A 26,483-nucleotide genomic window follows, 5' to 3' on the forward strand; every position below is an offset into this window, starting at 1 on the left:
AGCAGTGCGTGGGGAGCCGGCTGGGGCTGAGCTGAGGAGGCCGGACTCTTCCGAGCAGAGGTGCTTCTAGAAATTTATCTGACAGGGGTCCCTGCCCATGTGCATGGTGACAGAGTACAGTGATGTTCACTGCCTCATTGTTTGGAATATTAAGAGACTGGAGACAACCTGCTAGTTAATTAGTTACGATGCATCTGGTATATGGAACCCCAAGCAGCTATTAGAAAAAGAGGATGCAAGAGCTACGTGTCCTGTCAAGGAACAATCTCTCAGTTATATTGTTAGGTGGCCAAAAGCAAGAAACAAAGGCTTGTGTAGAATACTTTCATTTGTGTTAAAAAAAAACCCCACACTATCCAACTGTATGTGTGTATATTCATCGACTGTTTCTGGAAGGTATCAGAAGAGACTTAATAGCACTTGCCTCTGGGTGGGGTTCTGGGAGCCCAGGACACTTACTTTTCACTTTTTACCTTGCTGACTGTTAGAGTTCCTTTAACCGTGTGCATTTATTACCTATCAAAAAAGTTGGATCATAAAAACAAATATGTGAGAAACTGAATCTTGGGTGTCAGAGATGTTGGCCAGACCGAGGACCAAGAGGAGGCCGTTGGAGGGTGTCAGAGAGTCCGAGGCAAATGTCAGGGGGAGGGGCCACAGGTGAGACTGAGGTACCGGCTAAGACTCAGGGAGAATGGAAGGAGATGGGGACAGCTCCTTGGGCTCATCGAGCACCTCTGTAGATGCCCAGGATGCGACCGAAGATTCTCCCGGAGCTCTGCACAGAAAGTTCTGCCGAGATTCTACTGTGCTTTTGGATTGGGTCCCCTTGCTTTAGTCGCCAGAGCTGGAGGGAGGCCTAAACAGATCTCTGGAATTGCCCTGGAGTTCTTGCTATCTCTTAGGAGATCTAAGAGATCTCCTGTAGGGTCTGCCTTCACACGGGTGATTCTTGGCTATCCAGGCCCAGAAGCTGAGAGGAAGGCAGTGGGCCAGGAGAAGAGCCTGGAAAGGCATCATGTCTGGTACTGAGCCTTCCTCAGCGACCTCAGAGTCTGGGGGCTCTGACCTTACTCTGGGTCAGAGTAAGGCCAGTCAGCCGCTGGCCATGCTTGAGGCTGAGGGAGCTGAGAGAGAGGACAGGGTGACTCAGCTGTCAGGGGCCAAGAGCAGGCCTCCCACTGTCAGTACAGAAGTTTCATATGATGGCCTGGGCGAACAGGGAGAGCATTTCCCCTCCCCCCAAATAATAATAATAACACAGTCATCCCTCCATATGGGGGGGATTGGCTCCAGGACCCCACCCCCCGCCCCGTGGGTACCAAAATCCAACGATGCTCAAGTCCCTTGTATAAAATGGCATAGTACTTGCATATAATTATGCACATTCTCCCATATACTTTAAATCATCTCTAGATTACTTATAATACCTAATACAGCGTAAATACTATGTTAATAGTTACAAATACAATGTAAATGCTATATGTAAATAGTTGGCAGTAGAGTACAGGGAAAATTCAAGTTTTGCTTTTTGGAACTCTCTGGAATTTTTTTTCAAATATTTTCTATCTGCTGTTGGTTGAATCCTTGGATGCAGAACACATGGATATGGAGGGATGACTGTAATAATAATAATAATAATACGCAAAATAACAGAATCCTGGAATCTTCAGGCTGGAGGGAACCTGGAGATAATTTGTCCATTGTTTTCTGACTCATGTCCCTCAATATACTAAATATGTATGTCACTTCGTTGTTTGGATTGAGGTCAGCTAAACTTGCACCCTACAGCCCCAAAGTCCATGCATGTGAGGGCATGAAAGCCTCTGAAAAGTTCTGCAGTAAGAAAACCCGCCTCATTTTGTTCAAGGAGCTTTTTAAAGTTTTTTATTTTGTAGTTGTGATAACTTAGGTTCCAAGGCCATGTGACTAGTCGGCAGTGCAGCCAGGCAAGAACGCAGACCCCCTGCCTCAAGCGCCAGTGGGCTGTCTGTTTACCTGAGCTGCTCACTGAATTGAGAGGCTAGATCATTATTTCTCAAACTGGGTTCTTTGGAACCCCAGTCTCATGCGATGTTAATGAGTATTGAGCTAGGGACACACACTCTAGTCACATCAGCTGAAGACACCCAGAATTACAGAAAGCTGAACAGGTTGATTGGCTGTGGGGCTTCTCAGAATCTTTAATATGGTGTTTCTGTGAATCATCAAGGTAGGGAGGGGATGTGTAGGGTTCCCCAACTTATATGGCCCAGGAATTCCTGTTGTAAGGAGCCTCTCTCTGTGGATTTGTTTTGTGGATGTGAGTTGAGGTATTCAGGTCTGGGTCAATGAAGTTTATGTTGTTTTCTGTACCCCTTCCCACCCCACCCCAAGCATTGCCGCCCTTTCTGTGTTGAAGAGGGAGTTGGTCAGTGCAGCCAGCACCCTTCTGCTCTTCTGACGCTTGTTCTTCCATATTCCAGAGCAAGGAGATTGGCCTGCAGATGCACGAGGAGCTCCTGAAGGTCACCAATGAGCTCTACACGGTAAGTCTCGCTCAGGCTCCGCTGCTGTTTGGGATTGGGCCCCCTTTCTTCTGCGCCCAGCACAGGGGGGTGGCTGACCAGAGATCTGGGGTGACCCTGGGCCTTTTTGCTATGTCTTTTGCCTGAGTGACAGTGGGTCATCACGATGGGATGTAATGACTTACAGCCCCAGCTTCTGATTCAGTACATTTGGGGAGGGGCCCCAGGCATGTTTAATCTGTAAAAGTTCACAGAGATCCAGATTACCTGTCAGCTGTGGGAATGTATTACCTCCCAAACCTGAAGCCGCAAAGCTGGAGTGGGGAGAGTGTGGGTCAGGTAGGACAGGCTGAAGCTGAGGCCCGCTCCTTACTGACTGTGGGACCTGAGGCGGGCATGTAGCTCGTCTGGGTCTCAGTATTCTCATCTGCAGAATGGAGCACTCTTCTGAGGGTCACGTGAGGGGCAGAGGGTAGGGTTTGGGGGGGTGGATGAGCATGCCTCACCATCTCAGGGGAATAATTTCAGAACATCACAATTTGGCCCAGAACTGACCTTGTTCCCTGCTTGGAGGCAAGATCTAACTGGGTTTGGGATGGGTGTTAGAATCTAACACCCCACTCAGAAGGTGAGTGGATGGGGAACACAAGCACACTGGTTATAGTGAGGGAAGTTACAGCCTGTGCTTTGAGGAGCCATGGGCTTCCATGGGGAGGAGTGAGGAGAGGCCCAGTGACAGCCTGGGGGAGCAGGGTGGGCAGGCCCAGCAGACAGAACTACAGGCCCACCACCCCTAAGGCAATCAGGCCAGAGAAAACCTGTTATGTTTTAAGTATGTGGCGATTCCTTATAAAGCTTCTCATTCAAAGGGGAGGATTCTGCTGCTAAAATTATATTTGAAAATCTCTGGTATGAGGGGAAGAAGAGCAGGTTGTGAGAAGCCCCTCTTTTTGGTATTGTCATCTTTCTAAGTCCATGTTCTGTGTAACCAGCAGGTGGTAGACCTCTCAGGGGCCAAGAGCCTCTGCCCAAGAGCCTGTACTTCAGGTTGGAAGTCCTGCCTCAGACTCCAACCAGCTATGGGACTTTGGGCCAGACATTCGATCTTCTGGGCCTCAGTCTCCCAATCAGTAAAATGGGGGTGAGAGTTCCTAGAGATTAATCTATAAAAGTTGAAACGCACATTTCTGTGATTCCAAGTTAAGGAGAAAAACTCGCACCCTGACAGTTTTTTAATGGATTGTTGCTTAGGGTAAAGGAAGCACTGCTGCTGGAGAAAACATATGACTTTGAGTCAGATGGGACCGTGGGGAAATCACCTTGTGGTTTACAGCACAGACTCTGGAGCTGGAGACCTGGATTCAAATACAGTTGATAAATAGAAATAATAATACCTGCTTTTTACGCCCCCTTGTGAGAATTAAAGGGGATCAGATATGTAAGCACGCCCAGGACAAAGAGGACCAAGAGGCGCAGCATATCAGAAGTTCCCATGGTCCCATCACCACTGCTATCTCCACCTCCCTGGCGAGTGTGAAGTGGACCGTGTTCCCGCTTTAGCACCCGGTGGAGAAGCCGGGTGGTAAAGGGGCAAGGCGGGGAACCAGATGAGATGTTTCTCCTCAGAATTCTGCAGAGGGTTTGTTCCCCCGTTGAGGACCTTTTCATGTTCCTCAGGCACTTCACCTCCACAGTGTTCCAGCAACTGGGTCCACATCTGGGACCCCAGCCACTCCCACCCAGGTCTCTAAGCTTTCCTCTGGGCTCCAGCTGGGCTCCCCTCCTGGGTGCTCTCTGTTCACCCCAAATTTCTCCCCCGTTGGCTCGTTTACCCCTGTAGATCCCCTGGCCTACAGCCGCCCTCTTTCCTCCTCTGCTTGTCTGAGTCATACTCAGTTTTCAAACCCACACCATACTCCACCATCTTAAGCAAGCCATCACCTCTGGGCCTCAAATTCCTTTGGCAGTCTTTAAAAACCCCTTATGTTATCTTGAATGTCTCCACCCTATCTCTTCTGTTGGCATGTACACTCCCTGGAGTCGGATCTTGGTGAGAAGCACTGCGCTTAGGGCCCAAGGACTCAGTTTGAACCCAGCTGTTTTGTCTTGGGCAAGTCACTTCAGCTCTCGGTGAAATGTGGGCTGGCAATAGAAGCTTTCTCCAGTTTGTAGGCTGGATAGGGCAGGCGGGTCAGGGACCAGGAGGATGACGCTGGTGCCCACACACGGGTGTCCCTGCTGGCCACGGGGCAGGGTGGCTGGACAGAAGTGACACTGGCCTTAGACACGCAGGCCAGGCAGGCAGGCTGGTCCCTGCTTGCCATCTCCCAGCAGCCTGGCAATGGCCTTGGAGCTGGTGGGGGAGGAAGGGCCAGCCCCTCCCCACTCTCTCCTTTTGCCATGTGCTGCAGAAAAGTGAGAACACGGTGGTGCCAACAGCACCCCCTGCCCCCCACCGGGTCATTCGCTGCCTGCACTGAGTTTTCAGTAGTTGCCCAGAAATTCATTTAAATTCAGATATTTGGGGCTGTCTTCTGTGGACTTAGCACCACAGGAGGCATAGCAGCCGGCCGTGAACATTTCAAGAGTTGGTCTTTGAAGTGTCTTGTACATCCTTGGTGTTCCCAGGGTACTTGTTGAAGGAGGGAGGGAAGGATCTATGAATAAGTGAAAGAAACTGGTTTTGCCTGCAAGGAGTTTAGAATCTGCGCAGGGAAATGAGAGTAAACTTGTGAACTGATGATATCACCGCCTAAGACAGAGCCTAGCATGTGCTGGATACCTGGACTCGGAGGGAGGGCACCTAGACTGTGAGCCTGGGGGAGCTGAGCCAGGTTCTCTACAGCTGTCCCTGTAGGGCAGTGCTGGCACACAGTAGGCAATCAATACACATTCACTGAGTGAAGAAATGAGGGGTGGAGTTTGTGCATGTGCGAGAGATTGACTGAGGGTTCAGAAAAGGGCTGGCCCCAGGCGGGCTACTGTGATCAAAGGTGAGTTCTGGGCCTGGTGCCTTTGGATGGGTAGGAATTAACAAAGCAGAGGGGGACAGAGGAAGAGAAAGGGAATTCTGAGCAGGAGAGACAACATAGGATCATGGCAGAGCAAACCGATTACAGAGGGAGGTGGGTTTGAATTCCTGCTGCACCACCTCCCAGCTTGGCCAAGTCAAATATCATCTTTGGACCTCAAAACAAGGGTAATAATAACAACCATGGCCAGAATGTATCTCACACTGTATTAGATACTTTATACACATTATTTAACTGACACACATTTTACAGATAAAGAAACTGAGGCACAAAGAAGTAAAGCCTGGCTTAAGGCCTTTGTATCAGTTGTCAACTGCTGCACAACAAGTTCTGTCAAAACTCAGTGGCTGAAAACGACAACCATTTTATTCGCTTGTGATTCTGTGGGTTGGTGATTTGGGCTGGGTTCAACTGGGGCCACTGATGTGGCTACAGTTTCCTGGCCATTCAAAAAAAGAGTCCCAAATGGGAAAACCCCAGTGGGGTTTCAAGCCTTTGTTTGTGTCACATTTGCTAATATCTCATTCCCCAAATCAAGTGACACAGCCAAGCCCAGAGCTGTGGGATGGAGAAGTAAACTGCTTGCAAAGTGACGATGCAAAGGGGCATCCCTGAGGCCATCGGTCAACTACTGTGGCCGTCTTTGCAAACAGTCCACCACAGCACCCAGTTGCTGAGGGCGCTCTGGACCCCAATCCCACGCTTCCTTACTAGAGATTTGCTTTGAGCACTTTCTGGTTACCATGCCTCGTTATGCAAGCCTTTAGATGCTCCCTCCTCCCCCATCCCCAGAGTCATGACCACAGGGACTAAAGAGGAAATGATGTAGAGAAAGGACTGTCCAGTCAGCCCCACGTTTTTTCTTTCAATGTTTTATAGAGGAGGTGGTACTGGGCATAATGATGATAGAGATGAATGCTTACTGCCACCCGTCTCCTACTTTAGGGAAGAGGCTTGTCTCCACCTGGGACAGGAAGGACACAGAGAAGACGGCAGGGCTGGGCATTTTGTAGGTTCATTTGTTCATTGGTTCATTCATTCATTCACTCAGCAAGGCTTCCCTCTGCCCAGTCCTCATCACCTTGAGGTGCCCTCCTTTCTAAAACATGCCAGTGCTTACACACACACACCCTACACACGTCACACCTCACATATTTTTCCCTAAACTCCCATCAGCCTGACACAATATATAGCTCTTGATCATCATGTGTTGGCCTGAGAGGAAAGAAGGGCAGAGGGTGAGAATGTGGGCCAGTGTGCCAGTCTTTGCTCCAGAAGAAGCAAAACCAAAACAAAACGATAACAAAGCACTCTGTTTTCATTGTTCAGCTAAAAATACGTTCAGATTTTCAATATAGTTCTAGATCATGAAATGCACCTGTTGTGCTTTGCACTGACAAACATTGTAGCATCCGCCACCTGGCCCCTCCGCTGGGCTCAGTAGCCCTGCTCCAGGCTCTCCCAGGCAGGGCTGCTGGGCCTGTCTTCCAAGCCCAGCACTGCTAGTGGGGCCCCTGAGACTTGGTTCAGGGTGACGTGGAGGGGGCCTGAGGAGCATCCACACCAACTGCTGCTGGTGACAGGTAGACACCAATTGGAGTAATGAGTGGGCTCTACCTTTTACTTACTCCAGCTTTGACTTGATTGTGCACTGGGCTCGGGGGTATGAAATCAACTCTGGGCCCCCAGGCAAATTTTTGCAAAGGTGTCTCCCTTTTGATGACCACTCTCAGGGATGCAGTGGTGGAGAGAGCCTGAGACGGGACCCAGCAACACGGGTTCTGGCCCCAGCTCCATCCCAGGCTCACTGTGTGTCTTCCTGGACTGACATCTGTCATCACTGAGGTATAAACACTGAGGTTTCATCATGTCACTGGGCCCTGTGCCATTTACTTAATAATTTTCTTTAAATTGACTCCTTTGTAAAACAAAACCTCTCCCAGTCATAATTAATTCATGGGTAGGCAGCCTTGTATACTGGAAAGAGCACAGGTTTTAGAGCCAGATGGACCTGGGTTCAAGGTCCTGTCACTTGTTACACCCTCTGAGCCTCAGCTCCCTAGAATATGGGAGTGTCACCACCTCATCTCTCTGGATTCTACGAGTGAGTGGCATAGAGTATAGCACAGTGCCTGGTGAACGTCAGTGTTAAATCATTGTGTGTTTTATGAAAGGGTGAAGCATAAATATTTTTCATTTATACTTCTAAATCTTCCCTCTCTTCTCTACCCTACAATGCCACTAGGCCAGCCCGAGCTCTGAGAATATTTTGCCTAAAAAAGTTCAGCCACCTCCTGATTGCTCTCTGATCCTCCAGGCTTGCCGTCTATTACACATGTTACATACTTGAGCCAGAGAGACTTACCTTTTTAAAAAATTGTTGAATATTTAAAGTTAGAAATAGATAATGCATGCATTTTGTAAAAAAAACCGATAGTTAAACAGTACAAAAAGATACACAGTGAGAAGTATGTCTCCTGCTGCCCACCTCTCCCCCTCCTCCCATACAAGCCTGGTTACTAGTTTCTAGTTCAGCTGGTGGCTCCTTGCAGAGAGATTTAATTCATCACTAAGCATACATGGACACACATATCCCGCACAAGTGGCAACAACTGGGCCTACTGTTCTGCATCTTGCTTTTGTGGTTTTGTTTTGGCGATTGTTTCATATCACTAATAATAAGAGCCTCCACTTTTATATGGTGCTTATCATGTGCTGGGCACTGGTCTAAATGTCCAGTGTCTTAATTCATTTCATCCTCGGTTCACTTTTGAGGTAGGTGGTAGTATTACCACCCCATTTTAGAGATGAGGGGTGCGAGGCACAGAGAGACTGGGTAGCCAGCCCAAGGTCACCCAGCGGGGGAGTGGCGGAGCCTGCTCCAAGTCTACTCCCAAAAGCTACTTACATAAATACATTCAACTATTGATATAAACATACACATATAAATTACTTATATATATTTATTTTGGAAGGAAATGATACTTCACATTAGCAAATGAAAAACAACTTGGTATAAATAGAAAGGTTCCATAAGCTAAATGAAGAAAAAACAGGGTTAATTCCTGCCAGTGCCTTCAAAGCAGGCATTAGACATGAGAGCACCAAACTGAGTTTTTCCTCCCGACATACTCAGAAAGATTCCAAGAGAACTGAAAAGGTGTAGCGCCTGAAATCACCTCACTAACACAAGCGGTTTCCGTCGCACACTTTGGGAAACACTGACGCAGTGCCAGTTAGCTGGGCTCTGGTCCTCGATTTCCCCATCTGTGGGATGAAGGCACAAAGCTAGAGGAACTCTGAGGCTCCTCTCAGGCTTGTATCTTCCTGCCACGCCGCCCAGGGAGGGAGACTAGGGCACGTCTCTGACTCGGGGCAAGGCAGGCCCTGCTGGACTGTCAACAGTTGCCGGCCAGGGCGTATGCCCAGTGTCATCTAGGGATGGCGGTGGTCCTAAGAAGAATGGGGGGAACAAGGTTTCCTTCTAGACAACCTCCTCCCCCTCCTCATCTCTCCCGCGTAGACATTCCTTCACTCACTCAGCAGACGTTTACTGATCATCAGTGTGTCGAGAGGATGGGATGTGGCTACGCCATGTGACAAGTGTCAGTGGGGATATGGACACGGTGTGAACGGAGAAGAGATGGCATTGGATTTGGAGCTGAATGACAATGGACTTTCCCGGGTGGAGAGCAAGGCAGAGAAGCAGGGGGTACGGGGAGTAGCCCCTGTTCAGCCGGTCAGTGTTTGTGAGTCAGGCACTAAGTGTGGCCAGTGGAGACCAGGATTGATCCTGGGTAGTGGGGAGGCTAGCGGGGAAGGAAGTCTGCCTTTTGGGACTCATTCAGTAGCAAGAGACGGAAAGCCAGGAAAACCTGACATATGTAAAAATGGCAATTTATTGAATCTCGGAGGCTGACACACTTGTTTCATTGTCTATCTCCCCAGTAGAGTGAGTAATCTGAGGGCAGAGGCCCTATCTGCCTTCCACGCAGTACTGTTGGCAGCACCTGGTATATTGTACCTGCACGTAATAAACTGTTCAATAAATATTTAATGATTGAAGGTGTAGCTGCTCCCCCCGCCAATACACTCACCAGATCAGAGGCAGCAGAACTGCGTCTCCTCCGTTTTATCCTAGTCCCTCCCTCACTTTTCCTTCTTCCTTCTGTCTTCCTTTCCTTTCCCTCCCTCCCCTCCACCCTCCCCTCCCTTATTTGGTGGTGTTTTCCTCTGCAGGAGGCTTCTCCCCTGTGGTGACAAAGTTGGCCCAAGTCCATCCCTCTTCCCCACCCTCCCCCACCCCCCCAAGCTCACTTCCTATCAGCTCAGCGCCCCCTAGTGGAAAGTGAACACTCCCTTCCTGGTGTTTCCAGCGGAGGCCCAGGGCTGTCTCTAATTGGCCTGGCTGGGGTCCCATCACTGTGGCCAGATTAACATCATGCATACTGATAGGTCAGGCCTGGGTCTGCTGCCCCGCACCCAGGGATTGGAGGGTAGTGTCACTTTCCCATGAACCACATGGACTGAGGATGGTGGAGCGGAATTTGGGGGATTTCCTCAAAGAAAATCAGGAAGATGTTCCAGAAGGAGGAGGACTGGATGATCCTAGGCAGACAGAAACGACAGATGTCTGCTGAGGGGGAGGAGCTCAGGGAGGAGAAGAAAGTGGCTCCATTGGCTGGTTTGCAAACAAACACCTGATGTTCTTCTACCTGTAAGCTGTTCCTCAAACCTGTTTGGCTCCTGCTTCTACTGGGCTTAATGCTGACACTGCTTCCTTTGTCTGGAATAATCCATCCCCACCCCAGCCCCTGTTCACCCAGCTAATAGCTGCTCTTCCTTCAAGGTTCAGTTTAGATATCACTTCCTCAGGAAGCCTTCCTTTAGCACCCTGTACCCCCCTCATCATCGCACTTATCACACCCTGTGATAATCACTTGTATAACTGTCTGTGTCCCTACTAAGGTGTGTATTCTGTGAGGGCAGAGACCATATCTGTCTTCTACATTGTAGTGTTTCCTGTTATAGCACCGAGCGCAGTAACTAGCACATAATGAACTGTTCAATAAATATTAAATGATTGAAGGTGTAGCTGTTGCCCTACCCCCAAATATATTCACCAGAGCAAAGGCAATAGAATCTACCTCCCCTGTTTTATCCTGCCTCCATCCCATCCATCCACCCACCCACCCACTTAATCTATCCATCCATCCACCCACCCACCCACCCACCCACCTATCCACCCACCCATTTATCCAGCCAGCCAGCCGGCTGTCGTTCACTCATTCATGCAAATATATATTGTTACTTGCTGGGTGCCAGTCTCTGCTCTAATAGAGGGATTATGATCATGGACAAGGTCCTGGCCCTCATGGACTTTGCACTCTAGTTGGGTGAGACAGTTTATAAACGTGCAAAAGGAATAAGACAGTGATTATAAGTTCTACGGAGGACGTAGACCACACAGAGTGTGAGCGGTCAGACTGACGTTTGGGTACTTCTCTTTTCCTTCAAGGGTGTCTTTGTCATGTCCTGGCCCAGGGTCTCACCTCATACACAACTGTTGTGTGGCCTAGGGATGGCCCTTCCTGTGGGCTGGAGGAAGCGTACGTGGACTGCATTGTTGAGAACCCATTTTCTAAAAACTGATCCTTTTCCTGCCCCAGCATGTCCCTGTATTAATGCTGTTAACTTCCAGATTGCCTTTGCCTTCTTTTGCATTAAAATGCAGATCTGAAGAGCTGTACAGATAGTACTTTCCTGTTTTCATGATCTGAGAGTTTGGGAAGATGCAAAAGGCAAAGTGTACACAGCAAAGGCAGCATGATCACCAGAAAAGGCAATGTCCACAGCTTGGAAGTCCCGGCCATCTGGCTTGCTGTGTGACTTAGGCCACATGCTTGCTATTTCTGGGCCTTAGTTTCTTTCAATGACAGGTTAATACACCAAAGTTTCTGGAGGGCCTCTGAGAACCTATGAAACTGATTTGGGGCCAAGAATAGTGGTCTCACTTACATGTTCCTACGTAGTGCTTCTTAGCCTGTGCTGGACTTCTTCTGAAAGGCTCTCCCTGATAGGGTCTTGAGGGCTGGAAAGAGAACGCCCATCTGGCAGTAGGCTGGGTGGGTGCCTCTGAGGGCCCCTCCGGAGATCCCGGGTTGAAGACCAGGTCCCAGTGACTTGGCCTCAGCTGAGCTCCTGCATCCACTTCGGCTCCCTTCCCCGCCCCAGCACTGCTGTCAGCCCATCACTCTACAGTCACAGCTTACTGAGTTCTTTACTAGCCCCCCCTCTCTGGCCTTTGCCAGGCAGCACAGAGAGGTCAAGCCTCTGCCACAGTCATCCGGCAAGTGGTGGGAAGGTCAAGTTTCAAAACCGGGTCTCCCGAGTCCCTGTGGGGCAGAGGATCCTTTCATCCCTATTTCGTGGTTTCCTCTTTGGTAAAGCAGGGATGATATAGTCTGTGTCACAGGGTTTTTGTGAGAAATAAGTGAGTTAATATTTGTGAAGTGCTTAGAACTAGGCCCGGCGTGTAGTAAGTGGTCAGTAAGTGTTAGCTGCTATTGTTGTTATTATTGTTATCATGCTGCCTCCCAGGATTGGAGTAAACATTAATTGAAATGCTCCTTGGTGATAATGAAAAGAGGTTTGCAAACTCTGAAGTAATAGATAATTTTAAAATATTGTTCATCTCCTGGACTGGCAGTACTGAGCAGGCTGTTCTAGACTATTGAGCTAAGGGCCTTTCATCCTGAAGCCCATGTTTCAGGTAATTAAAAAAAGGAAACATCTAGAGGATTCTGGGCATAAATAGTTAGACTCACTTCAGAGATGCCCCTAGGTAAACTCTTTTGTGGCAGCTGTCTGACGTAAGTGACACCAGGTGATCAAGTTCACCATTATTCTTGGGATCAGGAATTACCAGTTGGATCACATAGAGGGGGAGGAGCAAAGAAACCAGTGGTGTCTGTGAATGTGGAGGTGTAGAGGAAAGGTTCAAGAATGGGAAAGAGGCCCGGAGACAGCCTTCAGCCGGCTTCCCGACTCTGAGCTGCGTTATGTTCCAGGAGCCATGGCTTAAAGATGGTTGAAAGTAGGCAACTGCTTTGGTTATCTGTAAACCTGCAGTCATCCCTTCTGGCCACTAGATGTCGAGAACACATTGATCCAACACACTTTCTGGTCCATTGAGTTGTTTAGAAAGAAACTTAGAGGTATTGGCATAAGGAGTGGATGAAATCAGCAAGAAGAGCATCTCTAGAGGCTTTAGGGCAACTGCAGATGAGCAGAGATGGGTGGGATGCAGAGAAGAAGTCTTTCCACCAAGACCCAAGAAGAAAAGTTGATTGCAGTTTTTCATTTATTGTTTTGAAATGTGGGGAGGTTTTCAGGATGAAAGGAGGGAGAAACATGGTGTAGAATAATTTTTTTTCACATGAGCTAATGTTTTTTAGAGTTTGTGAGCATTTTCCTGAAGTCAAGTGAGTAAGTTCAAGATTTTCAAACCCTCAGCCCAAATCAGGGATGTCGATGGTGGTGGTGATGGTAGCAGCTAATGCTTACATGGCTTTTACTGTGTGGCTGGTATTGCTTTTAGCACCTTATAAAAAATTAACTTATTGAGTCCTCACGAAAAACCTATGAGGTGGGTGCCATTATCATCTCCATTTTATAGATGAGGGAGCAGATGTCAGAGAGGTTATGTGACTTGCCCAAGGTCACACAGCTGGTAAGTGGCAGCATCAGGATTCAGCCCAGACATTTGGGCCACAGGCCACATTCTTACCTGACATGCTCTACGATAGATGTTGCCCCCACTGACTCCTGACATGTGACAAAGGGGACTTTCTTAACAACAGATCAATGCTGTGATTTCACAGTAAGAATCACAGAGGAAGTCCTCATTTAAAAGTCTCACTTCGCAGGACTTTAAATGACAGTGAATAAGGTTATAACATTGGCCAGTAATTCATTCTGAGTTCCTTGACTTAAAGGGCCTGGCTAGTCAGGAGCACATCCCACCCCGAGGCGGAAGCTTCTGCTCCATTAGCTGCTGTAATTATCCAAACAACAGGAGAAGAGGACCAACAAGGCTCAGGAGCCATGAATCCCAGAAATTTCTTGTGTTTCTTAGCATAGAAAGATGGTCATAAACTTGATATTGCAAAGGGAAGTGTACTCCTAGTTGGGGACTGGGAGATAGAATACTGTTGGTATGGGCCTGGCCCAGCTTGCTCTAAGGCTGCCCCAAATACTCACATCTGCTGAACAAATGGTAATGAATTAAGGAACCGGTATGATATGGTAGAATTAAAAGTCTGAGACCAGATTTTTAATGTGGTTAGATATACACTTACTATATGACCCTCCATTCCACTCCTAGGTATTTACCCAAGAGCAACGAAAACATATGTCCACATAAAGAATTGTACATGGACATTCCTAGCAGCTTTATTCATAAGAGCCAAAAACTGCAAACGACCCCAATAACGATCAACACGTGAACAGATAAACAAATTGTGGTATAGCCATAGAAGGGAATACTACTCAGCAGTAAAAAAGAACTTCTGATACATGCAACAGCATGGGAGAATCTCAAAAAAATGATGCTGAGTGAGCAAGGGTAGGTGTAAAAGAGTTTACTCTATGGGTCCATGTACATGAAGTTCTAGAACACACAAAAACAATCTACAGAGAGAGAAAGCAAATTGGTGATTGCCTGTAGCTGGGGTAAGGGGTGGGGATCGGCTGGAAGGGGGCAAGAGGGGTCTTTTTGGTGTGATAGGAGTGTTCTGTATCTTGACTGTGATGATGATCACGTGAATGTAAAGTCTGGGAACTACACTGATAACACTGTATGATCTTGGATAAGTCACTCTGTCCTCCTGGGCCTTAGTTTCCCTATTTGTAAAATTTGGTGGTTGGATTAGATGATGTATAGGATTCCTTCTGACTCAAAAATTCCCTTGATATAACAATATCCAACTCTTAATGTGGAAGTAGAGTAGCAAAGTGCAATTTTCTTTATAGGAATTCATTTTATAGCCAAGGACGAGTTTATTTCTGAAAGCATAGAATATCTATTAGGTTACCCAATAATATTCCTTTGGGGAACAGAGCCATTTACAGGCCAATTTTACTTAAGGAAACAGCTGAGATAATGATTTGTGTGTAAGAAGGATGTTCCCATGGAAATCCCGCGGGTACCTGAGGAGGGCCTTTTCCAACGACACTGTGGGGAGGGAGTAGGACACAAGAGACACAGCTGGCAGGGCTGGAGAGGGCAGCTGAGGAAGGCCATGTTCACCATATCACCTCTGAGGGCCCCAAAATGCCCGGGGCCTGTGGTGGCCCTTTTAAATTTCCTCTTTACTGGTCCATTCCTGGCACTTAGTAAGCACTTAATGATGTTGTTGATGATGATGATGATGAAACTGCTGCTGCTGCTGAGCATCATTTCCAGTCCTCAGACAGTTTGTGCAAAAGTAAAGGGCTGTGGGATTTCAGAGCATGTCGTGGGAAGAGGGCAGGGACAGAGCTGACCGGAACACAGAACTTGGAAGGGGGCTGCCAGCGCTAGGACCGCCCTTGCTGGGCTGTAACAGCCTGTTATTTCCCGCACTCGTGTGTCTCCAGGTCATGAAAACCTACCACATGTACCATGCGGAGAGCATCAGTGCAGAAAGCAAGCTGAAGGAGGCCGAGAAGCAGGAGGAGAAGCAGTTCAACAAGTCGGGAGACCTCAGCATGAACCTGCTCCGGCACGAGGACCGGCCCCAGCGCCGTAGCTCCGTGAAGAAGATTGAGAAGATGAAGGAGAAGGCGAGTGAAGGCCCCGGGTATCGGGGTGGGAAGGAAGGGGAGGGCCAGGCTCCCCACAGCCTCAGCCTCCCCCTCTGCACCCTGAGGGACTAGGGGTGGAATAATGCTGCCAGCGTCTGCTGTCTTGGAGGTCAGTGTCATGGTGGAGGCAGGGCTGGCCATACCTCTGCTCACACTTGTTAGGCCTCAGGTGAGGGTCAACAACAGGAGAGGCACTCAGCTGGCAAGACAGCTGAACTGCGATGAGACTCTCGCCCAGCGAGCACATTCTGGCAGGAATCACCAGGCATTAGTGGGGGTGGGGCCTGCCCTGGACGTCAGTTTAGTGGCTGGGGGGCTGATTGGGACTTCGTATGTCCCAACAAGAGGGAACAGTGCTGGCGTACCAACCAGCACCTGGGAACCAGGTAAAGAACCATCCTGAAGAAATTGCCATCGCCAAGCCAAAGCCGGGCCAGTTAGAATCCTTGTGTGTTGGTGATGGAAAAGTGCTTTGGTAGGGCATGGTGAAAGTGCTAGTTTTGGAGTCAGGCTGAGTTTCGAAGATGCCACATGTACAGCAACTCTCTGACCTTCAATATTATTTAATTAATTAATTAATTAATTAATTTGTTTTTGGCTGCTTTGGGTGTTTGTTGCTACGCGCGGGCTTTCTCTAGTTGCGGCGAGTGGCACGCGGGCTTTCTCTAGTTGCGGCAAGTGGGGGCTACTCTCCGTTGCGGTGCGCGGGCTTCTCATTGCGGTCACTTCTCTTGTTGTGGAGCATGGGCTCTAGGTACGGGCTTCAGTAGTTGTGGCACGCAGGCTCAGTAGTTGTGGCTTGTGGGCTCTAGAGCGCAGGCTCAGTAGTTGGGGCACACGGGCTTAGTTGCTCCGCGGCATATGGGATCTTCCCGGACCAGGTCTTGAACCCATGTCCCCTGCATTGGCAGGCGGATTCTTAACCACTGCGCCACCGGGGAAGTCCCTGACCTTCAATTTTAAAAATTGACAGTGATGGCAAACAAATCTCCTTTCTCATGTCAACTCTGATCAATTGATAGTGGCTGCCCAGAGCCCTATGCTGAGGATTGTGAGCCCTCTCGAGCCTTTAGTTAAAGACAGTGCTGTGATCAATTAATGATGTCTGCCTCGATCAAGGAATTTAGAGGGGCAGTGTGCGTGCTGCTTTTTGTCATCCTAGATTGGGTTACTAATAAGGTTCCTTTCTTCTTAAAAAGCTATGATATTCTTGTTGAATTCTTTGCATTCATTCATTCCATGCCATCAGCAAACATTTCCTGAGCTCTTTCTATTTGCCAAACATTGCATCAGATGTTTATTTGGGCTTCTATGAGACTAATTCTATGATTATATGATCCTACAGCTCTTAAAAATTATAGGAGATTGAGTGGGAACATAATCCAACAGGACCTGGGTAAGCTGGCAAAGTAACCAAAGGCAAATAAAATAAAATTTCAGGGTAATTTCCAAAGGCAAAGAAAAATATGCTTCACAATAACCAGGTAGAGACCCAGTTAAAAAATGGGCAAAGGAATTGAATAGACATATCTCTGAAGAACATATATGAGTGGCCAATAAGTACATGAAAAGATGCTCAGCATCATTAGTTATTAAGGAAATGCAAATCAAAACCACCGTGAGGTGCCACTTCACACCCACCATGATGGCTAAGATAAAAAAGTCAGATAATCACAAGTGTCGGTGAGGATGTAGAAAAATTGGAACCGTCATACATTGCTGGAGGGAATGTAAAATGATGCAGCCACTTTGGAAAATAGTCTGGAAGTTCCTCAAAATGTTAAACATAGAGTTACCATATGACTCAGCAGTTCCACTCCTAGGTATCCACCCAAGAGAAATTTAAACATATGTCCAGACAAAAATTTGCACACGAATGTTCATAGCAGCATTATGCATAATAGCCAAAGGGTAGAAACAATCCAAATAAATAAACGTCTGTCAACTGATGAATAAAATATGGTGAATCCCTGTAAGGGAATATTCAGCCATGAAAAGGAATGAATACAGACTACAGCATGGATGAACCTTGGAAACAGTAGGCTAAGTGAAAGAAACCTGTCACGAAAGACCACATATTACATGATTCCATTTATTTGAAATGTCTAGAGTAGACAAATCCATAGAGACAGAAAGTAGATTATTGGTTGCCAGGAGCTGGGGCAGAAAAGAATGGAGAGTGACTGCTAATGGGTACAGGGTTTCTCTTGGGGTGATGAAACTATTCTACATTTAGATAGTGGTGATGGTTGTACAATATGTCTGTGAATATACTAGAAATGAATGTTTAAAAATAAGATAACCAGGCAGGGAATTACAGAGCTACAACATAGGGGGGTAGCTATAGAGGGGATATGTAGAGAGGTAGAGAAAGCACTGGTTAGTGGGGTCTGGAGACTAAGTTTTAGTTCAGAGTTGTATGCTAATTGGCCATTTGGCTCTTGGACAACCAACTTCTTTTCAGTTTTCATTTCCTCGCCTATAAAATGGCTGAATTAAACTAAGATATCTTCAAATATCCTTTCCAGGCATAAAATTTTCTGAGTCCATGAAGGGCTGAAAATGGTCTCAGGGTTATAGTAGCCCCCTGGAAATGGGCCAGGAATTTCAAAACTCTCTGTGGAGGTTGGGTGTGTGGTTGGTACAGGGTATAACCCGAAGATTGTTTCTAGAAATTCCCAGAATAAGTGAACCCTGGAGAAAGGTCAGAGGAGATGTCTGAAGAGAATTAAAAGGCTGACAATGGGGGCATCTCTACTGAACAGCTAGAGAACTCAATCTGGAGGAAGGAAGGTTGAGAGTGCCTAGGTAGGAAGAAGCCCTGTTTCTTTAAGGAGGGCCGTCTCTCTCCTCAGCAGTGGGACTCATCTATCTGAAGGGGGCAAGGGGACAGCTCTCCAACCCATGGACTCTTTACTGCTTCCTGCCCAGGATGGCCCAGAACAGAAGCAGCTTCCCAGGGAGGCGGTCCAGCTCCTAGTCAAGACTGCACCTCTGGCTGCCCACCCCGCCTCTCCCCACCACGCACATCCAGACAGCCAGTGACAATCACTTCATGTTGCCCACGCAGGGACTGTTCTGGGTCCTGTAGGCTCAGTCATGAACAGGGACCATTAAGTCCCTGACTTCACAGAGCTTACTTTCTAGCAGGGGACCCTGAAAATCAGCAAGTAATCAAAGAGGTAAAAAATATAATTTGGGGTGGTGAAAAGTACTTATGAAAAAAATTGAGCAACCAAGATGTCCTTCAGTAGGTGAGTGGCTAAGTAACTGTGGTCCATCCAGACAATGGAATGTTGTTCAGCACTAAAAAGAAATGAGCTGTCAAGCCATGAAAAGACACGGAGGAACCTTAAATGCATGTTACAAAGTGAAAGAAACCAATCTGGAAAGGCTACATACTGTACGATTCCAACTATATGACATTCTAGAAAAGGCAGAACTATGGAACAGTAAAAAGGTCAGTGGTTACAGCGGTTTGGTGGGAGACAGGGATGAACAGGTGGAGCACAGAGGATTTTCAGGGCAGGGAAACTGCTCTGATACTATAATGATGGATACATGTCATTATACATTTGTTCAAATTCACAGAATGTACAACACCAAGACTGAACCCTAAGGTAAACTGTGGACTCTGGGTGACTACAATGTGTTAGTATAGGTCCATCAATTGTAACAAATGTACCACTTGGTGCCCCGGGGTGTTGATATTGGGGGACGCAGTGTGTGTATGGGAGTAGGGGTGTGTGCACGAAATCTCAGCACCTTCCTCTCAATTTTGCTGTGAAGCTAAAACTGCTCTAAAAAAAGTTTTTTAAAAATTAAATAAAAATGAAAATAATCACTAAAAATTGAACAAAGATTAAATGAATGGGAAAAATAGAGCAGGACAGAATGTGGGGAGGGGGTGGTCAAGATGCCGGGGACACATTTTAGACAAGGTTGTGTGGTCAGAGGCCCATGCGACTGTGTGACCGTGGCTAAGGACCTGAATGACGTGGAGGAGCAGGCCACGCAGGGACCTGGAAGGATGGCCTGCCAGCCGGAGGGAATGGGTCTGAGTCTAGAGGCAGGAATGAACTTGGCCTCTTAAAGGACGTGCAGAGGAGGGGATGACAGGAACGTGGAGGAAGAGCCAGGTCAGGAGGGCTTCACAGGCCGTCGTCCGGGTTTGGGCAGCCTCTGGGGGTGTTGAGTAGGGGCCTCCGGAGGTCTTAGTTACACTCCGCTCTGGCAGACCCCCGGAAAAGGCCACTGCTTACCCGACACTGCTGACGATGGCTGCACATGTGCAGTGTCAAGTGAGCTTTTTGAGTACAGGGTCCAGATCGTACTCACCTGGCCCATGGAGTAAGGCTTTCCAGGGCCGTGCGGGGAGCTGATCGCAGGCAATGACCGTAAAGAAAATCTCAAATCCCTCCCATCAGTGGCTCTGCTCTCACATCCACTCTTTCCTTCCTCCAGAGGCAGGCAAAGTATTCTGAGAACAAGCTGAAATGCACCAAGGCCCGGAACGACTACTTGCTGAATCTGGCGGCCACCAACGCAGCTATAAGCAAATACTACATCCACGATGTCTCCGACCTCATCGACGTGAGCTCCTGGGGAGTCTGGGGTTGAACAGGGTCCTGCACCGCCTGGTGCGAGTCATCAGCTGAGGGAGGGCTGGCCCTTGTCCTTAGCTGACATGTGGGGCGGCCAATGGCCCCTGGAGCCCTGATGGAGGGGAAGCACAGGGAGCCTTTGGGGCCTGGGAGAGGAGTATCACCTTGTGGCTTCTACCTCCATGGGTGGGAGTGGGCCTCTGGCGGCCCTTGCACACTTGGGCTGGGCGGTTGTAATTCAGCGTGCACTTTCCAAGCGCCCTCCTCTACACCAGGTCTTTTACTGGGTTTGGGGTTATAGGGGTGATCATACACAGTTCATGCCCTGGGGAACTTCCCAGGGTGGTAAAGATGCTTATCTGTTTAACACCCCTGGGTCCAGTCCACTAGACGCACATGCACATACGGAAGAAAATAATGAATGAGACAAAATTATACAGGTCAGCTTTACTTGGGGATGTTATGTTGGGAGAAATCAGGCAGTTTAAGCAAGAGGAAAATGGAACACTGACTCCTGAGCACCAGCTGTGCAGGACACACTGGCAGGACAATGAGGCTTCGGGAAAGAATTCTGTGAGTGGCGCCTTTGGGGAGGCTCCTGCATCATCTGTGACGGAGCTGGGGCTGCTTTACATGTCTTCATGCGGACAGGGATCCGGCCCAGCAGATGCTCGGTCAGGCTTCCTTGAGGGTGGGTGCGTCCTTTTCCTCTGGCCTTGGTGTATCCCATCAGGAAGTCAGAGGGTCACCGCTCTTCCCTTGGCTGCAGAGGGGACCCATTATCGCCATTATCACCACCCCCAGGAGAGGGAGCTGCCTGGCCCTGCCTTCCAAATGCCCGGAGGCCAGACCCCTCCTCTTTCCGACCTTTCAGCTTTCTTTTTCACACAACCCTTTCATCTTTTTATTTACCAAATTTTTATTGAGTGCCTACTAGCTCTAGGTCTTGAGGTACAACAGTGGATAAGAGCCAGTGGGTCTGTCCTCATGGAGCTCAGCCTGCATAACCCTGATACATTAAAGGCAAACGCAATGCCAAGCAGTGGGTGTTACCATGAGAGAGGTGGAGGGAGTTGTGGACACCTGGATGAGGGACACCTGGTGTGAACTCTGAGTGGGGAGAACATCAAGGAAGGCTTCCTGGAGGAAGTGACCTCTAAACTGAAACCAAAGGAAGAGTATTTAGGCAGGAGGAGAGAGGAGGAGTCTTCGGGCAGAGGGAATGCGTGTGTGAAGGCCTGGAGATGAGAAAGAAGGCAGTGAGTTTGGGGAGCCGCGAGGAGCACTGCCATTGCCCAGATCGCAGTCCCCCGCTCCCTCCGAGGGCTTTGCCGTGACTTGTGTGGTAAGATTCCAACGTGCGTGAGGGCCTCCAGCATGAAAGGTTTGACCCTGGCATAGGAGGTAATTGTAAGTCACTGTGACGGCCCCACCCCCATGTCTCCACCCTCACCTGCACCTTCTGTGTGTGCTTCTCTCCAAGTGCTGTGATTTGGGCTTTCACGCCAGCCTGGCCCGCACCTTCCGGACCTACCTCTCAGCCGAGTACAACCTGGAGACCTCTCGCCACGAGGGGCTGGACGTCATCGAGAACGCGGTGGACAACCTGGATTCCCGAAGTGACAAGCACACAGTCATGGACATGTGCAACCAGGTCTTCTGTCCCCCCCTCAAGTTTGAGTTCCAGCCCCACATGGGGGATGAGGTAGGCTTCTCCCAGGAGCCCATGTTTGAGGTTGCTTCCTTCTGTCTCCCATGGGCTCCCAGAGCATCGGTGGGAGGAGAACGTCGCTGAGAGGCCTGGGGTCAAGTTCTTGGTGCATAGGCTTCCCCAGCTGAGGAGTTTACCACTAATACCCTAATCTCGGTGGCTCAAGCCCCCCACCTGCAGAATTGCGAGACCTTAGCTTCCCATGAAATCCCTCGCAGCTATGTCTAGAAGACCCCAAGGGAGTCCCACATCTGCACACAGACAGTCGTCTCACGTTCTCCCCTCGGATGGATGGCCTCGAATCACCGAAGGCGGGGCCTCAGCAGAGCCACTCGGACCTGTGCTCCAGCGCCGTGAGCCCTTGGAGTACCAGCCAACCCAGTTTTCTTCAGGGCTTGCGCTGCTGGCATCCTCATTATGTTCTGGAAAAAAAAATGGGAGAAGGCACTCTTCACTAGCCCCTAAGCAGCACACTAGTTACCTGAGTTTCACACAACTTCTTATGAAAATAGCTCCTTGAGCTTTTCCATGTCATTCCTCCCTCTCTCCAGGGCTCAGGCCTCAGTCCCTGGAACCAACGGAGACAGCCACCAGGTGTCATATCTGCCTCCCCGTCTCCACCATCTCTACCACAGGGACATGTGCCCAGAACTTTTTCCTAGTGGCCCCGTTCCCTCCACCCAGGCACACGAGAGTCAGGGGGACCCAGCCAGCCTCTGGATCCCAGTGGGAGCTCAGCTGGGCTGTCGCTGCACCTGCTTAGCAGAGAGGGACCAGGAGGCGCCTTTAACGATGGCATTTGCTGGACCCTCCAATGGCTCTGCCCACTTTCTTCATTTGCAAGCGATGCCTTCTGCCGGGCTTCCCCACAGCTCCTGCCCCTTCCCTGTGCCCTCATGTCCAGCCCTTTGGCTCATCATCTGGTGACTGCAGGGTTGGGTTGCCCAGGTAGTGGTAAAGAACAGAGGCCTGCTGTCCCTTATGAGCTCAGCCAAGTTACGCCAGGCAGCCAGGCCCACAGGTAGTGAGAGCCCTGGTGGGAATGGGTGTAGGCGAACAGTATCGCTCTCTCATCTTCCTCTCTTCTCCCCTCCTCTCTCAGCGGCCCCTGTGAGAGGGCCGCTGCCCCATGCCTGCCTCTCTCTCGAGCATCTTCCTGCTGGGCCACTCCGCTGACTGTTTCCATCCTTTGTTCTTTTCACTGGCTTCTCTTAGGCAGTTGCTTCCTTACCACCGCTTCCTGCCTGGAAATTAACCAATTAGTCTCACTTAATGAGATTATGTCCAAGCTCTGAGTAGCAAACCGTCACGTGCTGCACAAATGTAGACCACAACCGAGAGCGTGAGAGGGTGGCCCCTGGCTCCCGGCTGGCTTTGGTGTCGCTGGGTACAAGCTGTGTGACCTTGGGCAGGTCAGTTAACCTTTCCAGGCCTGTTTCCGCAGCTGTCAATGGGGATGTTAATGATAGACAGGCCCCAGCTACGCACAGGTGGCGAGGGCCTGGGTCAACCACAGGCGGTGGCTGTCATTTCTGCAGGTGTGCCAGGTCAGTGCTCAGCAGCCCGTCCAGACGGAACTGCTCATGCGGTACCACCAGCTGCAGTCCAGACTGGCCACTCTCAAGATCGAGAACGAGGAGGTGAGTGAGCCCCTCCGCCCTGTGAGGGATTTCTTTACAAAGGCCTGACTGGTCCTGCAGAGTCCACTCTTGCCATGGAACACATAAGAAATCAGGGTTCATCTGTAAGATGCACAACTGTCAAAACCACCTACACTAAGAATCTTTGATGGCATGGGGAATGCTCACAGGATGTTAAAGAAAAGCAAAGAGGAAGTAGAACTCTATGTTCAGTACTGTCCTAACCAGGGTAAACTGAAGTATGTGTGCACGTTTCTGTGCATATTCACGGGCATAGAAAAAAAGACTGGAAGGAAATACTTTGAATGTTGATAGTGGTTTTGTCTGGGTTGCAGGAATATAGGTGATTTCTGTTTTCTTCTCTGTGCTTTTCTCTATTTTCTGCAGTGAGCTTATGTTATTTTTATCGTCAGAAATATAGTAGGTATTTTAAATTACACAAAGAAATAACCCAGGGCACACTAAACATGTCATAGATTCTGAGCTCCAGGGAGCTTCTGTCTCACCGTGGCCAGCACACCTGCCTTGCAGCTGGTGGCTCAGGACTTCCGCCAGGTGGGCACAAATGGAAGTACCAGCTGGAGTGGCTCCATTCTGATGTGCACTGATGAGGCCACATGGGAGACCTCCTGTTCCAGCTGGGACGCCCCCACCCAGGGAGGACATCACCCAATTGGAGGACACCAGGACATGGGAGTGTCACCCGAGATCATGGGCAGGTCCATCCTTGAGAAGTGCAGTTGAAGCTGGAGATGGGGAGCCGTGGTCCCTGTCTTCAGACCTCAAGAGGGCTGTTCTAGGCAGAGAGGACAGGTTGCTTTGTGTCTCCAAAAAGGACGTAGCCAGGACGAACGTGAGCCAGAGTGTAGCTAAGGATGAACGAATCAAAGCAGTCCCTGTGGGGAGGTTATGTGGAGACAAATTATATATTTGTTTCTCAAACCTGAGAAGAGAGAGGATACGGCCAGAGTGTTTTCTTTCTTTCTTTATGCCCTACATCTTCCCCTGAAGCATTTTAAATTGTTTACATGGAACGGTATATGCTGTATATGGATAATAATGTTAATGGAATTTAAATTGGAAATCGGGGCCACGGAAAGGAGGGTGAAGCACATGCTCCTCAGGGTAGGCTGTGCATGGCCATGGAAATGCTCAGTTTTGAACCGGAGCTTCTGTGAGGCTGTGTTAGAAAGAACCGATTCACTCATTTATTCATTCAAGTATTTATTTAGCACATACTATGCGCTAAACATTGTGCAGAGTTAAGTGAGTGGATGAGACAATATAGTACGTCCTCTCACGGAGTTTATGTTCTAGTGAGAAAAGACAGGTGGTAAAACACAAAAGCGAATGAACCCATAAATGAATACGTACGCAGAATATCAGACACTAAGTTAAGGATGATGGTCGGGGGTGGGTGGGGGGAGGCCTGATGTCACCAGGAGACGACTTTTAAGTTGAGATCTGAGTGACAAGAGAGACTTTGAGCAGCAATCACTGTGCAGCGAATGTGGACGCAGTTCTCCCAGGACTGTGTTTGGAACGACCCTCTGTCCAAGTTCCGGTACGCCCTTTAGGCACAGTTCAGTGAAGGGCTGTGGGGAGGCCGGGCCTTGCATGTGGAGCCTCCGGGGTCCCGCTCGGTCCTGGGAGAGGAGTCGGAGTCCTGGAGGACCGAGCACACTGCGTGTGTCTTGGGTCTATCTTCCTCGAGGCTGTTTTTTCTCAGTTAGGCTTGCATGGACTCAGTGGCCGACAGCGGGGGAGTTCACTCACTGAGGACAGTGCTGCCCTTATCCAGGCTGTGTCCCCTCCCTTCTCTGGATGAAGGAAACGGGGAGCGTTTCTAGCGTTGCTCCTCCTCAGGGACCTGCCTCCCAGGAGGAGCTAGTTTGGGGTTGTATAACCATAAAGAGACACAAACCTCAAAACCCAAGTTCCTTGTTGGTCACAACATTCTCCGACGTTGTCTCCAGCAGAAGCAGTCCCATGACATGACTTTAGATTAGGCCACCTGGCTTCTCCCCCCAGCCAGCTGCTGGCCTTACTTTCCACATCACTGTAATGGGAATGAGCATCTGTCCTGCCTGCCTCCTGATGCTTTATGTGGAAGAAATAAAGGAACGGCTGGGAAAGGGCTTTGAGGTGTCAAAGGCATTCTGAGGCTGAAGGATTTCTGTCAACCTGAAGGATTTTTGTGTTTCCCCAGGTTAGAAAAACCCTGGACGCCACCATGCAGACCTTGCAGGACATGCTGACTGTGGAGGACTTCGACGTCTCCGACGCCTTCCAACACAGCCGGTCCACGGAGTCTGTGAAGTCAGCCGCCTCCGAGACCTACATGAGCAAGATCAACATCGCCAAGAGGAGAGCCAACCAGCAGGAGACAGAAATGTTTTATTTTACAGTAAGTGGCGCCCTGGCCCAGGATCCTCCGTCTGCCACCCCCCCAGCAGTGATTTTGGGGAGCAGCCCAAACTACTGGGAGCCAGAGCAACCACGTGGGTCAGTTAGACCTACGGTTCTTCCAGCATGCTTTTCAGATTAAATTGCCTGGCGTGGCTTTGTGAAATGCAGAAAGTGAACTACCAGTGGGTAGCACCGGCCTTGATCTTGGATTGACAGTTATTGTGATTTTCCTGTTCTAGAAAAAATACAGAGAGAGTTGTGTTCAGTAGCGTGAGAGGAAAAAGAGCTAACAGAGCCAGGTGCACGCCTCAAGTCACAACCCTCAAGTTTAGTGTATGGTTGTCATGTCAAGTTGTGTCAAATTTGGGCATGGACTCTGCAAACAACACCCTGAGTGATCTTTGCAAATTGCTGGTGAGTTGCCAGCCCTTCATGTAAAATCCCAGATTACTTACATTTCACTTGGCCAAGGGGGAACAGGGATGAGAGGCATCGGGGCTTTATTTCAACATGTATTTAGTGAACATGGAATGGGGTTAGAAGGGACCTTACATCTTCCATCTGATGTTTGATCCTGTTCAACCCTATCCCTGCCCAAAAGTCATTCAGATTCTGCTTGAACAACCCCAGATTAAAAAGCTCCCTCCTTCCCCAAACAACCCTTTTGTTTGGCTTGTGGCTGGCTATAGATATTATGATGTTTTCCCCGTATCTCTGTTATCTTCAAAAATCTT

The 26,483-nt window shown here is 49.0% G+C and overlaps 1 protein-coding gene across 2 annotated transcripts in view; it reads left to right on the forward strand.

The window, feature by feature from the left end:
- SRGAP3 (SLIT-ROBO Rho GTPase activating protein 3) overlaps window positions 1-26,483 on the forward strand; it is a 136,175-nt gene that overhangs the window by 40,997 nt on the left and 68,695 nt on the right. For both annotated transcript variants that reach the window (XM_068557315.1, XM_068557316.1), the window contains exons 3-8: window positions 2,466-2,528; window positions 15,179-15,364; window positions 19,850-19,978; window positions 21,473-21,694; window positions 23,239-23,340; window positions 25,550-25,747. In XM_068557315.1, the coding sequence (XP_068413416.1) occupies window positions 2,466-2,528; window positions 15,179-15,364; window positions 19,850-19,978; window positions 21,473-21,694; window positions 23,239-23,340; window positions 25,550-25,747 (900 nt within the window). The remainder of the gene's footprint in view (window positions 1-2,465; window positions 2,529-15,178; window positions 15,365-19,849; window positions 19,979-21,472; window positions 21,695-23,238; window positions 23,341-25,549; window positions 25,748-26,483) is intronic.

The sequence above is a fragment of the Eschrichtius robustus genome, chromosome 12 (assembly GCF_028021215.1).
Source record: "Eschrichtius robustus isolate mEscRob2 chromosome 12, mEscRob2.pri, whole genome shotgun sequence".
NCBI lineage: Eukaryota > Metazoa > Chordata > Mammalia > Artiodactyla > Eschrichtiidae > Eschrichtius > Eschrichtius robustus.